Source organism: Anabas testudineus, chromosome 5, assembly GCF_900324465.2.
Source record: "Anabas testudineus chromosome 5, fAnaTes1.2, whole genome shotgun sequence".
In the NCBI taxonomy this organism is placed as follows: Eukaryota; Metazoa; Chordata; class Actinopteri; order Anabantiformes; family Anabantidae; genus Anabas; species Anabas testudineus.
Genome location: NC_046614.1, coordinates 3,085,552 through 3,100,794, shown reverse-complemented (window position 1 = coordinate 3,100,794; position 15,243 = coordinate 3,085,552). Strand labels below are relative to the sequence as shown.

The 15,243-nt window shown below is 39.1% G+C and overlaps 1 protein-coding gene across 2 annotated transcripts in view; it reads left to right on the top strand.

Annotated features, from left to right (window-relative positions):
- fhit (fragile histidine triad diadenosine triphosphatase) overlaps positions 1-12,759 on the top strand; it is a 148,362-nt gene extending 135,603 nt beyond the window's left edge. For both annotated transcript variants that reach the window (XM_026344557.1, XM_026344556.1), the window contains exons 6-7: positions 12,179-12,289; positions 12,584-12,759. In XM_026344557.1, the coding sequence (XP_026200342.1) occupies positions 12,179-12,286 (108 nt within the window). In that variant the 3' untranslated portion in view covers positions 12,287-12,289; positions 12,584-12,759. The remainder of the gene's footprint in view (positions 1-12,178; positions 12,290-12,583) is intronic.
- Positions 12,760-15,243: the final 2,484 nt, after the last annotated feature.

Here is a 15,243-nt window from a genome sequence, read left to right as displayed (position 1 = left end):
GGATCACCCCGGACTTCACTTCAGTTTGTTGGACTTTGGTTTCGTCTGTGAGTTTATGTTTTTGTGAGTTTGTAGTTGACTGCCATTTGCAGTGTATTTTTCATTGTTACTTTGTCTTGTTTGCTTAGTATGTTTGTTCCCGTTTAGCCTGCGTCCCGCAGTGATTTTTGTTTGTTACTTTGTACATCTAGTTTGTCTGTTAGTTTTTTGTCCACATTAGTGCGTAGTTTTTCGTTGTTAATTTGTATGTCTGTTTATGGTACTTCTCCACCGTGTTTTCGGGTCTCTTTAAGTTGATACTTTGTTGGTTTGTGTTAGTTCCCTGTGTCCCCTGCCCTCTTGTAATAAATAACCTTTTGTTTGTACTCGTCCCCCCTCTTCGGTTTGTTAGTTTGTAACAATTTTAGGTTGAAGGGGGTTTAAGAGGTTAAGATCACACTCAAACTGTCTAACATGTCAACCTCCACATATTAGAAAGTTACAATGGTGATGCAGTATTTAGCAAATGGGCTGTGAGATGGAGCAGTGGGACTCTGGAGAACAACAACTGATAGGTAATGATCAAGGCATACATGTATTCAAACCCTCTTAGAAGCGGAATAAGACATTAAGGATCCTATTTTCCCTTAGGTGCTATACCAGCATTTGTGCAAACACAGCTCTTATACATTGTTCCTCAGCAGTAATCTATGTTTTTAGGCTGCACCTTGCAAGAACTTGATAGTGCTGGTTTAGGAAAATGCCCATAATGCAGAGAATTTGGACTTGGCATTTGTACTGCCCCTATTTTCAGGAAAATAGACCTCTCTCTGTGTCACTGTTGTCTTTATAATGGCCTCTGCATCCTTATGAGACTCATTAGAATGTCAGGTGACTACAATAATTACCCAGGCACATCAATATTTTAGACCTAAAGCAATAACATAATAGGCCAAAAATCAGGATAGGGTGGAGTAAACAACACACAGAGACAGTCTCTCTCATTAAGATTTAATTATTTTATCTTTTCACTGAACCTGACCCTGATTTTGTTATGTCTAACCCAAACACAGTTATCTTGATGCCTAAACTTAACAAATTATGATGTTTCCACAGCTGTAACTGACAATTGTAATCATGATAAATCTGACATGCAGCCACCATCATTCCCATGGTGTCAAACAGTAAAACCAAAGGAAAATTTTTGTGATTGTAAAATACCAACGGAGTTACAAAGCATCATTAAATGATTAGAATGTGTTGAAAAACTATCCTGCAGCTAACAGATTAGGAATTACTCAAATGAATTGCATTTGTAAGGTCATTTATAATCTATATAATAAATCAAATTGATTTGCATTGTGACCAGGTGAGCAGCACATTTTCATTCCACTGGCAGATTCTTGAACAAATGAAAATAGGCCTTCAGTGTAGATTGGAATCTTTTTTTCAATGTAAAAGCAGAAAAAGAAATTCTGCAGTAACCAATTCATATTGTCCCTCAAGATTTTGCTACATTTCGTCCATTAAGCATTGTGAACTTAAAAAGCACCCATGTATGTCAGTGTCCAGTGGGGACTGTCACAGTTGCATAGGAGCTTGGGCGAGGACATGATAGAAGCCGCCAGTCAGACTGTTTTTAATTTCTTCTGGGAATCCGGACATAGCCTTGCTCAAGCAGGGGGATATTTTAAACAAGTACCTTCCCCCATTTTCTAACATGTCCCTGTAGTATGAATTACTATGGTCATGTGGTGATGAAAGCTTGGAGGAATGACGCTTAAAATGGTTTCTACATTCTGTCCCTTCTGGGAGTGAAGGTAGAATAGTAAACAGCAGTGCAGCGTAAGGATGGCCTGGGATGGTTATGGAGGACAGTATGATGTCCCCAGCTGATCAGTGTCCTTGCTGTACTTTCCACCAACAATGCTCCTGTGGTTCAATTAGGAAAATCAGATGGAAATAGGCTATGCTGCACAATAAATACCCACACAAGGCAACTTAGTCAAAGCTACAGGCAGTTAAGGAGATGTGAAAGTCATTGATTCAAAGCATTTGAGTCAGTCACTACATGTACTGTAATGTAAAAGAGGCTTGATTCGATACTATAATAAATTTGAAACTAAACAATGGACAGATGAGTAACTACCTTTTCAGACATGCAATCCTTTATATTAATCTGTTGACTTCTGAGCATGTCTGAATGAGTCCCTTGCTCATTTTTCCATAAAGGTCACAACAGTAACCTTACTAAATCAGATCTAGTAACACTGTTGTCACTTTCAACATTGCACACGGCTGAGGTGCATGCAGAGACAGTAACGAATCGGCACTAGGGTTATTACGTAAAACAAAAATCAATATTTCTAACATCATTACATCTAAATTACAACAGCACACTTATTTAATTTATTTAATTTAATTTAACACTTTTTAAAATAAAACATATACTGTAACTCACTAATTTCAGTATTGTACAACAGTCATTCTTAACTTTGTAGGAGGGGGCACCAGCAATTTAATGTCTCATTTTAAAAAGTGTGCAAAACCCAACAGTATCAGGCATCAAATTCTCCTCTGTTGCTCTTTGGTCAGTCTCAATTTCACATTCTGAAAAATCTCAATACACTCAACCATTATGTACATTGAAGGTTTTTCTGTTTTTCTTCTCGCTCACAGCAATTCACTATAATTTGCATAACAAGCATCTTCTGGGCTTAGCAGGGCAAGAGGGAACAATGATCAATTTCCTGCACATATGTGTCCAGCTTGTTAAAAAAAATGTTTGATAAATTACTCCTACTTTGTCCATACTGGTGGATTTTGTTATGTGTATCAAGTAAAAATTCCCTGCTCAGCTGCTTGTGGCTGTGTTAGGACCCCTCCCCTTCTTTTCTAATTTTTAGACAGAGAGCTGCAGTCAACTTTGAGTACTGTACATGCATGATAACACTAGGCAGCATTACACGTAGTAGCTAATAATGGATAGTATTGGCATCAGTACATCTAAAAAAACTACACATACTGCTACAAATCTAGGAGAAATATGTGGCTTTGAAACCTCTGGTTACTAGTTACTTTGTAGGTACCTAATACAAAAAAATGTTCAAATCAGCTCAACCTTTACGTCTTTTACATATTATTGTATAATTAATTATACTCCAATACAATAAAAAATAAAAATTTGTTTGTTTGTACTAGTATATTTTTGATATACTATGCTACCTACTATACTGTGTCATATTTTTGCTAGTGTAAAGTATTTCTACTTTACTTTCTAATTTTCTACTGTGGCAAGTATCTCTATATCTGTATGTATCATGGCCCGACACGTCATCTTTTAGTTATAAGTATGCTCTGTGATTGTGAACATAGTACATGAGATTAGCTCTTCTCCTACAAACAGAAATTGATTTATTGTTCTTCTGGCACTGTATCAAATCAAATCAAAACAGTATAGAAAATGTCTTCGAGCAGGCATCTATCTGCACACCGCTTTCCAGCAAGAATTCAATTCAATTCAATTCAATTCAATTCAATTCAATTCAATTCAATTCAATTCAATTCAATTTTATTTGTATAGCGCTTTTTACAATTGATATTGTCAGAAAGCAGCTTTACACAAGCAAAGAAACTATGGAAGTTTACATGAACAGTGAATGTGTATGAATCATAATAAACAGATTGTCCCTGATGAACAAGTCGAGGGCAACGGTGGCAAGGAAAAAGAGAAGGCAACAGGAAGAAATCTTGAAAGGAACCAGACTCGACAGGGAACCCATCCTCATATGGGTTATCACATACTATGTGTTAGGCAGCAGGCAGTCCAGTATAACAGTTAATGTCTATAAGCTATTGTGGAGTCCAGTTAGTTATTGCAGGCTCCGAATGACTAGACTTTACACCAGAGTTTGACTGGTGTAAAAACTGTTTTGTACAATTTGTATAATGGCAATTTGTTTGCGCTTCCACATTATAAAATATGACAATTATCTATGCAACACAAACAAAAAAAAGAACAATGAGGGAACTTTTATACTTCTGTAAAAAAAAAAAAAAAGATCATCAAAGCTGCTTCATTTGACCAGATTTAAAGAAGACAAAGAACAACCAATGAGAAACCACCTGAATGCTCCTGTAGCCTAGAATGAGGATGGCAAACTTGCATTAGCATGAGAATGGCAAACTTGCATGTTATATTGGAGTATGCTTGGTGTAAACTCTGCAACAAATGTACACATTGATCTATTAAATGTTTGGTCTGTGTATATCACCAGTGAAACCTTTCAGCTTGACTCTAAATACTTTTTCCATACCCCCCTAAAATGGGCCTTGGATCCTTTTTACAGCCGTAAAAGCCATTGTGTAGCCTGTGAAATAGCTGGATTTGTAAATTTAGGATCGTATTTCTTCCCTCAGATGTATGAAAATGAGGACCAGCAACAACTGAAATGCTGTCTATGTAGATTTTGTAGTAAAGATTCTCAGTCATCAAGGTGAAGTTATCTGCAAGCTAAGTAGTGGCAACTGGACTTCTTTCTTGATAGGTTAAAATGTTTTACTACTTTCACTTTGGGACAGGATGCTCCTAATTTCAGAAATATTCCTCAGGTGTCCTCCTCCTTTATGTATAAAATAAAGGAGACATCCTAGTCAAGGATAACTCAGAGATTTTGAAATAGGTACAAGTCTTTTGCAGTCAATAACTGCCTGGTCTGGAACCCACAGATCCCACCAGAGTCAAGTCAGGTGACTGACACTTTGCTGTGTCCATTTGCACTGTAAAGCACTGTCCGTTGTCTGCTATTCTGGACTGTAGAGCGAAGTTTTACAATCTGGCAAAGGAGAAACGGATAAGGGAAGGTTTATAAAGGAAACCAGGAGCAATAAAACAGGTGAAAGCAATTAGAAAAGCGGGATTCGATGAACTAGAGCCAGGGAAAGGAAGTGCAAAATACTGGGATCACGACATACTGTATCTGATAAGTTTTTGCAAATTGATGTTTTTTTTAACAGAGAAAAAAATTCACCACACCTGTTTTTTGTGGTTATCTGGGCCTAAAGCTTCATTTCTGTATACTGATGTGCAGTACACTGTGCACTGCTAATTTACCTTGTGAAATACATAATACTGTGTTTACAGTATGTATGTATCCCATTTAAAGTGTTCTTTTTTCACAGCTACAGAACTAAATATATGAATTGTGGCATTTAAAAAGCCTCCAGACACACAGATTTGAGTACATCTCGTGTTTAGATCCACAGCAGTAGCTGTTACTTGTTTACATGGAGATATTCATATTGGACAGTGAAATGGAGGCAGAAGTCAAATCGGCAGAAGATAATGTTTGGTGGTTTTATTTTACATCAAAACAGTAGAACATCACACAGCTGCATTTTACTCTGACAGTGTCTGTCAGGAGACATTTGCATATTTTTCAGTTTTTCAGGGAGGCAAGGATATGATGATATGTGCTGCTTATTGATAGCAACATTTTTGGCACTTCAGACACTGTTGTGGTGCTGTGATGAAATCTCTCCTGCTCCAGCTTTAGTCACTGCTCTTCTGGTGGAAATCATTAGAAACAAAAAAGGTACACAGTAAAGCAATAGCAACTGTGGGTCTAGCTGTTTATGCTCTGCTGCCATCATGACAATTATTCAAGTGTGTTGTAGAAATTACCTCACACTTATATGTCAATCTTTTTATATTGCTGCCTTAATGTGTGTCAGAATTGGCTTTTGTGGTATTTTAATGGTCAGTTTGATTAACCTGGGTATGGCTGTTTGGTTGTTAGTCTCAGATGAAAAAATCTGCAGGATTGGTATCTGCTCCTTTGTGCTAGGAGAAACAGGATTAGCACTGGTTCTAAAGGTCTCTAACTAAACAATCAGAAACAGACTTCATGAGGTCTGAGGGCCAAACACCTCTAGTGCAACCTGTGCTCACTGCCTGACACTGTAGAGCTCAATTGGCATTTGCTATAGAACACAGAGCTATAGCTTTTTCACAGATCACAGAAGGTTCACCGTGAGCATGTGATAGATGTAAAAGGGTCTGGAAAAGCTTTGGAGAAAGTTATGTTGCCTGTATTGGTCATTCTCAGTCATTTAGGTGAAGGTCGACCAAACAAGAAGGAAGTCCAGTTGCCATGACTCAAATTCCAGATATGTCATCTCATCCAATAATTTTAAAATAGCTTTAGATAACACAAGCTAAATTTGCTAAATAAACAAAAAGCATCAACCGATATATAAACCTAATTAAAGCCTTCAGCGTCGCACTGCAGGTAGAATGATAATAATCTGGGCACACATGGAAGGGACAAGTTCAGATACTGAAGCTGGTAAAATGTATGGAGGAGTGAAAACAAAAACAAAAAAAAGTAACAAAGCTCACTGTCATCAATGTTATTAAACATCAGGGACACAGATTTTTCTGAATACTGATCAATGTACTAAGAAAGACATTTCAAACGTGGTTATCATACATATATAATGAAAATAAAAAAGGTTTTATACAGTACTGACTTTTGGTAATGAGACAAATATCATTCTATGTCAGTTTTTTTTAGATTTTTTCCCCATATTTCTGTGGTACTTTGAATAACAGCATTAGGAAGTTAAAATTAAATTGTTCAAAGGTTCAATATTTACATTGTTGACCCTTCTACTTCATGACTGCAATTTGCTCTGACAAGCTGGTTATCTGCCTGTAGGCTAAATCATGACTGATGGTTATCTAGTCTTGCCTTGTCAGTGCTCAAGGTTGATCACAACTTGATGTTTATGTGTTACTGCCAAACTCTTTTCCAATGACTGTCCTACGAAATAGTATAATGCAAATGAACATTACTGTAATCCTAAAGTTGTATTAAGTTTATGTTTCAATTTCCACCCAGTAGGCTTCAGCAGTTTGGATGTCTTCAGTCTACAACAATGTAAAAATTAGTCCATTCACCACAGAACAGCAATTTTGGGATAACCATCACCTGAATGAGTTCACAGATATTTAATATTTCTGTTGCACTCTCTGCATATGTTGTAAGAACCCATTACGCACTCTGGGATTCAAGAGCAGGAGCCAAACAAGACAGGCAGTGCTGAATGAAATGTATTAACAATAATCAAAGCAAAATGCAATTCAAGTAAACAGCAGACAGGCAAAGAAAACAAAACAACAGAAAATGTCACTGCTGAAGGCAGGAGGAATAACTAGTAATGGAAAACAAAAAGCGCTCACTACAAAAAGGTAGGAGGAAGCAGAACAACAAAAAACGCTCACTATCTAGGAGGGAATAATAAATGGTAAGGAAACAAAATACTCACTACAGAAGGTAGGAGGAATAGACTATCAATAAGAAAACAAAATGCTCACTACAGAGGCAAAAACAGAAAACAAAACGCTCACTACTAATCGTGGGAGGAAAAGACAAACTAAGAAAGAAGACCTAACTGACTAGCTAAAAGACAAGAGTAGACTAACTCAAAAAATATAACTAGAAAAGAGCTAGAGGTCGGGGAAACGAATGAACAGGGAAGAACAGGATACATAGGGAGACACACTAGCAACAAACAATAGACATGAGGGTGCTTATAAACAGGAGTAAAGGGATGATGTGGATCAGGTCATATGTATACCCATGTATGGTATACACTTAATGAAAAGCATTTTTTTCAGCATATGTATTTTAATGGTTTGATTACTCTCTCTGCCCCACACCTCTGACCTAAACCACAAATAATGCCTTTGGACATTTCCCCTTCTACACCAATCCATTACCTCGTTAGTGTGATGATCAAAGAATGTTAAGTGACTTAAACAAGCAAAGGGTTTGAATAGGACCTTCTACAGACACCATCCCAACTTTCGCTAGCACAGATGATATTTCAAAACTCAGTTAATAAGTTGGCAGCCATTTACAGTTCCCTGAGAAAAAATGTATTTATTTTTTCATGTCATTATTTAACATAAAACCTTTTATTTTTAACTTTAGCATTTTGCTTTTTGTCACAGTTTAACAAACTACACTTTTACAAGACAGGCAGTGCTAAATTTACATTTAGTCATTTGGCAGACGCTTTTTATCCAAAGCGAATGCGACTGGTAGGCAGGGTAAGCGTAAGGAGGTCTTGCCTAAGGACCCCTACTGGAGGTAGGCCACAGGTGGGATTTCAACTGGGACTTGTGTTTGGTGATACTGTACTCTTAATGTTGAAACTGGGAAGACTTGAACAATGATACCACCACCACCACCACAATGCATAGTGAGGCAAAACTTAGCTTTGTCCAAGCTTTGTGGACATATCAGGAAAGACTTGTTGTATACCATTCTTTCAGTTGTTTGAGAGCATTACAGTCTATTGTCATCTGCTATTTATTTGCTTTAATTATTTTTATTCAGAATTCACATATGCTATGTCTTCTCCCATTAGTCTCTCAGAATTTGTGTTATTGTGTATAATGATGGCTGGCTACAGTATCTGTGGAACCATATTATCTATTCTACAGACATGGATGGCCCCAAGGCCTCGATGTCACACTGTTTAATGAAAGTGTGTCCTGTCTGACATGTAAGGTTGCGGCCCACGTGCCGTCCAATACTCAGTAACTACAACAGAAAATGAGATTGCCAGAGGTTAACCTGGTACAATTTCTTTCTCTCTCTCTGGCCTGATAGTTCCACTTTGAGGAGTGTGCTCAAAGAGTGGTACGCTGCAATCCACTGTTTTTAAGTTTTCTGTGCCGATATGTTTTTATCTTGCTTCAGTAACCATCAGTCTGAGCTTTCATATTTTAACTATTTTCATAAATACCCTTTATGATGTTGTTTTTTTGGTATTTTTAAATAACACAAGATAAACTGTATTAATTCAAGAAGGGAAATTCAGGGTAGTCTGAAGATAGAAAGATAGGCAAGATAGACCACTGCTGCTACGTCTGCTGCTACGTCCATCAGGATGTTGTTTAGGGGGTGGTCGGTGTATTGTAGAATGGTCTCTGTCTTTTTGTGTGTGACTTTTCCACCACAGCCTCTGAGTCCAACCTCATTCCAGTCACTGTGCATGCTTTTTGCACCAGCTTGTCCAGCTGCCTTGCCTTTAACCTCTAGTCTTAGTAGGTGCAGAATTATCCCCTCTAGGACCTTCATAATGTGGGATGTGAGAACCACTGGCCTATAGTCATTTAGTTCAGCTGAACACTTTATGTATTGTTCCAGTACCTAAAGTAATGTTTTCCGCAGAGCAAGGGACCCTCCCCAATTGTACACTGATGTTGAAGAGAGGCTCACATAACTGACCAGCACAGTTCTTCAGCAGGCCTGCTGCCTTCCTACAGCAAACTCATTGTAACTGCAGCCTGATCTGTGTTGCTGTGACAGAAGGTGGAGCATGCACAGCTGATGGAGAGGGCATAGCTGCGGGCGTAGGAAAAGGAGTGGACAGGTTGCATTTGAAGCAGTATCAAACCTGTTGAAGAGGTTTAGTTAATTGGCTCTGTTCACATCACCCACTGGTAGCTGGTTGTTCTTTTTTAGAAGCCAGTGAAGTTGTTAATACCCCTCCACACTTCTCTGATCTTGTTCTGTTGTAAGTTTCTCTCTGTTTTATTTTTGTAATCCTCTTTAGCCTGTTTCAATTTCCTCTTCAGCTCATGTTAAATGCCTCCTTTTTCTGGTTAAGTATAGTCTTGATCTCACTGATCCAGGGTTTGTTATTTGGGAATCAGTGGACAGACTTTGTAGGTATAATAGTATATCTACAGAAGTGAAACAGTCAACCTAAACATACCGGAACATATTGCTGGAAGCAGAAGGGAAGAGCATGGACATTGACAATCTGTACATTCAAAGCAGTCCTTTAGAGACTCAACAAAGTCATGTGTCCATTTCCTGACTGTGATGATGGTTGCAGGTTGCTTCTGTACACAGGATTTATTACAGCTTTACAGTAAGACCAGGCATTGGTCTGACCTACCAAGTGGTGGTAAGGCAGTAGGCCTCCTTTCCACTTGCATATAGTAGATCCAGTGTTTTACCTTCTCTGGTAGGAGATGTCACAAACTGGGAAACTTTATTGAGATGTAAAGTAAGAGTTACATGGTTAAAACCTCCTGATATCACAATTAGGAGCCTCAGAATGTTGAGTCCTAGCAACAGGCTCATTGATGACCATAATATGGTCTAAGACCAACTGCCAAAAGCTCAGCATCCTGACAACATATCCTCTCCTTGACAGTAATATTGCAAGGGTTACATCATCTCTTGTTTACAAATAAAACAAGTTCTTCACCTTTTGTGTTGCCACTTGCCTGAGCATGCCTGTCTGCTCGTACCACGGTGCAGTTAGGTATATCCACATAGTAGTCTTCAGTGTTTTGATTCAACCAGGTCTCAGTAAAACACATCAGGCTACACTGACGGCATTCCTAACCAGTACCCCCAGCTCCCATTTTGTTTATTATAGAGTTGACATTTTCCATGATGATGGATGGTAGGAAAGGTTTGAATCTCCATAGCCTTTAGCACCACAGAGATACCTCTTCAGCTCAGCAGGAATGGGGTGATATAGTCCAGGTTTGCTTTGTTGTTGGGGGTCATCTCTTTTGTAAATTCTTCTTCCACAGCAATATCCATAGGAGAATAACAAATATAACACTAGTTATCATAAAAATATGTCAAAAAGTGTGACATTTATCAGGAGCTACAAGACACCCTTTCACACTCACTTTCACACCTATGCGCAATTTAGAGTCATCAATTACCTAACATGCCATGTCTTTGGAGGTGGTAGGAAGCCGAAGTACCTGGAGAGGACCCACACAGAGCAGGGAGAACATGCAAACTCCACACAGAAAAGCACACTGCTGACCCATGGATTCAAACCTTCTGGCTGTGAAGCGAGAGTCCTTTTCTGCCTTATCAGCAGCCAAAGCACTTTACAATGTTGCTTCTTATTTACCAGTTGAAACAACATCTTGGCCAAGGACACATATAGAGCTAGTGAATGAGCCAAAGCTGCCCAGTTATAATTTGCCAAATGAACAGGTTACCACTAGAACTGTCCAAGACAGATATATTGTAGGTGACGCAGAACAGTAGCCCACGTGTGAAATCTTTTGCAGGATTTCTACAGGAACAGTAGCACAGGAAAGAAAATGTGTCTTACATGCTTACAACAAATGCAAATCTATTTAAAATATTTAATGTAAAGTTCTTTCCAGACTGAGCTGAGGTGAGCCAATAACACCACATTATCAAATTACTTCAATAATTAAACCCAAAGACGCTTTATCAACTTTTCTGCTAATTAGTTTCATGCTCAAGGCACAGCTTACTTAGGCCAAAAAATCTAATCAGTTCATCCTTGAGACCAAGTGACAATTTGTACTAAAGACATATTCAATTAGAATAAAGGACAAGAGAGCCAGTAGGTTGCACAGAGATCTTGGAGGGAGGTACAGGTGAGTATGGAGGTCTGTGGGATACTTAACTGGTAAGTGAGAAAGAACAGCTTGTGCAGAGGTGGTGCAGAGTATAATTGTATATTGCCAGGAGAAGCAGTTGCAGGTGATGTAGCGCAGAAGACCCAGAAGTCCCGAAGTGACAGGCTGAAAGGTGGGAGCGGGAGACAAGATGGTGGCCTTCTGTGTCAGCATTTTGCCACGTGGTCACAGAGGAAGAGAGTGAGAAAATAAAGTATACGCCAAGTAGTAATAAAACACACCCCTCTTCACACCAAAGAAGTGGAAATACAACAATCAAGAGTCCAAAGTTCATCCTTAAAACACACAGCATAACACACACACACACACACACAGAGAGAGAGAGAGAGAGAGAGAGAGAGAGAGATATCCAGGTCCAAATCCAAGTCTAGAGAAATCACAGTCCCAAACACATAAAAAAGATCCAGAGGAAGATACAAGTCAGACAACAGGGCCAAAGGCAGAATCAGAGGTCCAGAAGCACAGCAGAAATAGACCTACATTGGTTTACTGGGGTTAGGAAAGACCAAACCGGAAGTGAAAGGATATCTCAAAATAAAACAGGAAGTAAATTACGATCATGACATAAAACTGAAGATGTAAGATTTAAACACAGTTGACTGTGACATTTGAAATCACAGAAAATACTTACAGAGGGAAACTAAAAAGACAACTTTGTTCTGACATTGCTCTGTGATAGCATTTCTTTTGCAGTTACAGAAACACGATCGAGAAAATGAAGATATTCCCTCCAAATGGAGATCAGAAGAAGAGATGGCTGCAGAAGCATCATATTTGAGGAAACAGATTGAGAACCCCTGAATGGTAAATTAAAGGGGAGTTAAATACTGATGTAATGGTGAAGGGGCTTATAATGTATTCATATACTGACTTGTTCATTTCACTTGTAATAAACTCGGGTAAATGGTTGTAAAAGTGAGAGTCATTAAGTCTTTGTGTGCAAATGCGAAAGTTTATATTTTATTTAGTTTATATGTATAATATATAACATTTTATATTTAGTGTTGCTCCACATTCTACATGTTTTCATTTCTCACATTTACTTTCAGAAAAACATCAACACATTAACTAAAACTGTTCACATTTCCCCCCATTTAGGATGGTGTTCTACATCTCACACAAGGCTCAGCCGTGACTGGAAGATAACATGAATGTCTGATATTAATGCAAAACAATTTTCAGAAAAATTTGCTCGTGTTTTGTTTTAATACATTGATTTATTGTGTATTCACTTAAAATGCAAATAAACTTACTGCCTACCATTCTTGCAAACACTACTAGAACTAGAGCTCTGTGAAGATTGAAGTTGAAGTTGAACCTGGAAATGGAGTCATGGCAACTGGACTTTTCATTCTTTTTAGGTTGAAACCATTACTCTTTTAAGTAGCTTCTGGTAGTGTGCTCCCCTCAGTTCTGACTACCTTCCCTCTCTTTGCTACCTTCCGAACTGTTGCTCACGTAGAGAAGGTGGCAGTTGATGCTCTATTCTGTAGTCAGTGTCTCTGTAACCATCAACTATATATACTTGTATATACATACACCGTCAAAAGTATTGGAAAAGTGAGGCCAGTTCATTTATTTTTGCTGTAGTCTGAAAACATTTGGGTTTGACATCAGAAGATAAATATGAGACAAAATCACAAAATTTCACCTTTTATTTCCTGCTGTTTACATCTGGATCTGACCTTTTGTTTTAACCCATCCACTTTTAATGTGAGCAAAAGTATTGGAAAATTGTGACAGGTGTGTTTTGTTGTCCAGGTTTGTCCTATTACATTGATTATTATTATTTTATTATTATTATTATTATTATTATTATTATTATTATTATTGAAACAGTGGATCAGTGATGGTCTGGGGAGGCATATCCATGGAGGGACGCACAGACCTCTACAGGCTAGACGGCAACCTGATTGTCATTATATATCTGGATGAAATCCTTGGACACATTGTTAGACCCTGCATTGATACAGTGGATCCTGGGTTCCTCCTGGTGCACAACAATGTCCGGCCTCATGCCACGAGAGAATACAGGCATTTCCTGGAGGATGAAGGAATTGATACAGTGGCCCCCACACTCACCTGAAATAAATCCAATGAAACACCTCTGGGACAATATGTCTTGGATTCAACACCGCCAAGTTGCACCTCAGAGAGCTCAATAATGCCTTGGGATACCCAAGGACACCATCCACTGTCTCATTAGGAGCTTGTTCTGACACCATTAGACATGGCCACAAGTACCATTTTGAGTTATATATATAATATATATAAATGTGTGTGTGTGTGTGTGTATATATATATATATGTGTATATATAACCATAAGCTGGATCACTCAGAACTAAGCTCAGGGTGGGTGGCCATCTGCCTCACCAAGTGGGTTGAATTGAAAGTGAAGAGAGAAAAGAACAAGAGACAGAGAGGAAGGACATGCAGTAGTGGCATACACACCAATCAAGCATAACACTATGATCACTGACAAGTGAAGTGAAGAACACTGATAACATCTTCATCTTAGCACTGGTTAGTCGGTGCGATACCACAGCAAACTTTTGGGGGCCTAGATGAGTCCCAATGGGTCAGGGCTGTTTTGGCAGTGAAAGGGGGATAAACACAATATTAGGCTCATGGTCATAGTGTTATACCTACCTGATTTGTAGGAGAGGAGAGGAGAAGGGCTCAGTGTATCAAGGGAGGTCCTCCAGCTAGTCTAGTCTATAACAGGTGAGTGAACTAAGAGATGGTTCACTCACCTGAGTCAGCTCAGACTATGAGCTTTATCAAAAAGAAAAGTGCTTTATTATATTGAGACCATCTTTCCACTCTTTTACATATTCCATATGTACAGATAATGACTTCCCGAGAGCAGGTGCATGGATACAAGTAAGATACGTCCACTCATCCAGGCAATTCTTCCACGAACTAGAAACCACCCCTAGCAATGTGTAGGGCAGGTTGCAGCAGGTTGCAGCAGGTTGCATAATAAAAAAATGAATGCTGGTTTGTGTATGTGCTCTGTCAATTTACCTTTTTTTGTTTGGATTTCTCTCCTCCGCTTTTGAGTTATTACAAGGAGCTCATGTGTTTACTAAATTGGACTTGCGCAATGCTTATCATCTGGTCAGAATCCGTGAGGGCGACGATTGGAAAACAGCCTTCAACACTCCTGCTGGCCATTATGACTATCTGGTTATGCCCTTTGGACTTACCAACGCTCCTGCTGTTTTTCAGAACATGATAAACGACGTGCTTGGAGACGTTGAACATTTTCGTTTTCATTTATCTGGACGACATTCTCATTTTTTCACAGTCAGAGTCACACATTGCCCATGTCAGAGCAGTTCTCCAGCGCCTTCTCCAGAACCGGCTTTTTGTCAAAGCGGAGAAATGTCAGTTTCACGTGTCCACAGTTTCTTTCCTGGGCTTTCTCATCTCTCCTGAGGGCATCAAGATGGATCCAAGCAAAGTGCAGGTGGTGTTGGACTGGCCAGAGCCTTCGAACCGCAAACAATTACAGCGTTTCCTTGGGTTTGCCAATTTCTACCGGAAATTCATCAAGGGTTACAGCGTCATCGCGGCGCCTCTTCACCAACTCACCTCCACAAAGTCAAAGATCCAGTGGACTCCTCAGGCTGCATCCGCCTTTGTGACCCTCAAGAACCGTTTTACCACAGCACCTATTCTGATTCTGCCAGACCCAAAGCTGCAGTTCGTGGTGGAGGTGGACACGTCCGACTGTGGAGTAGGAGCAGTACTC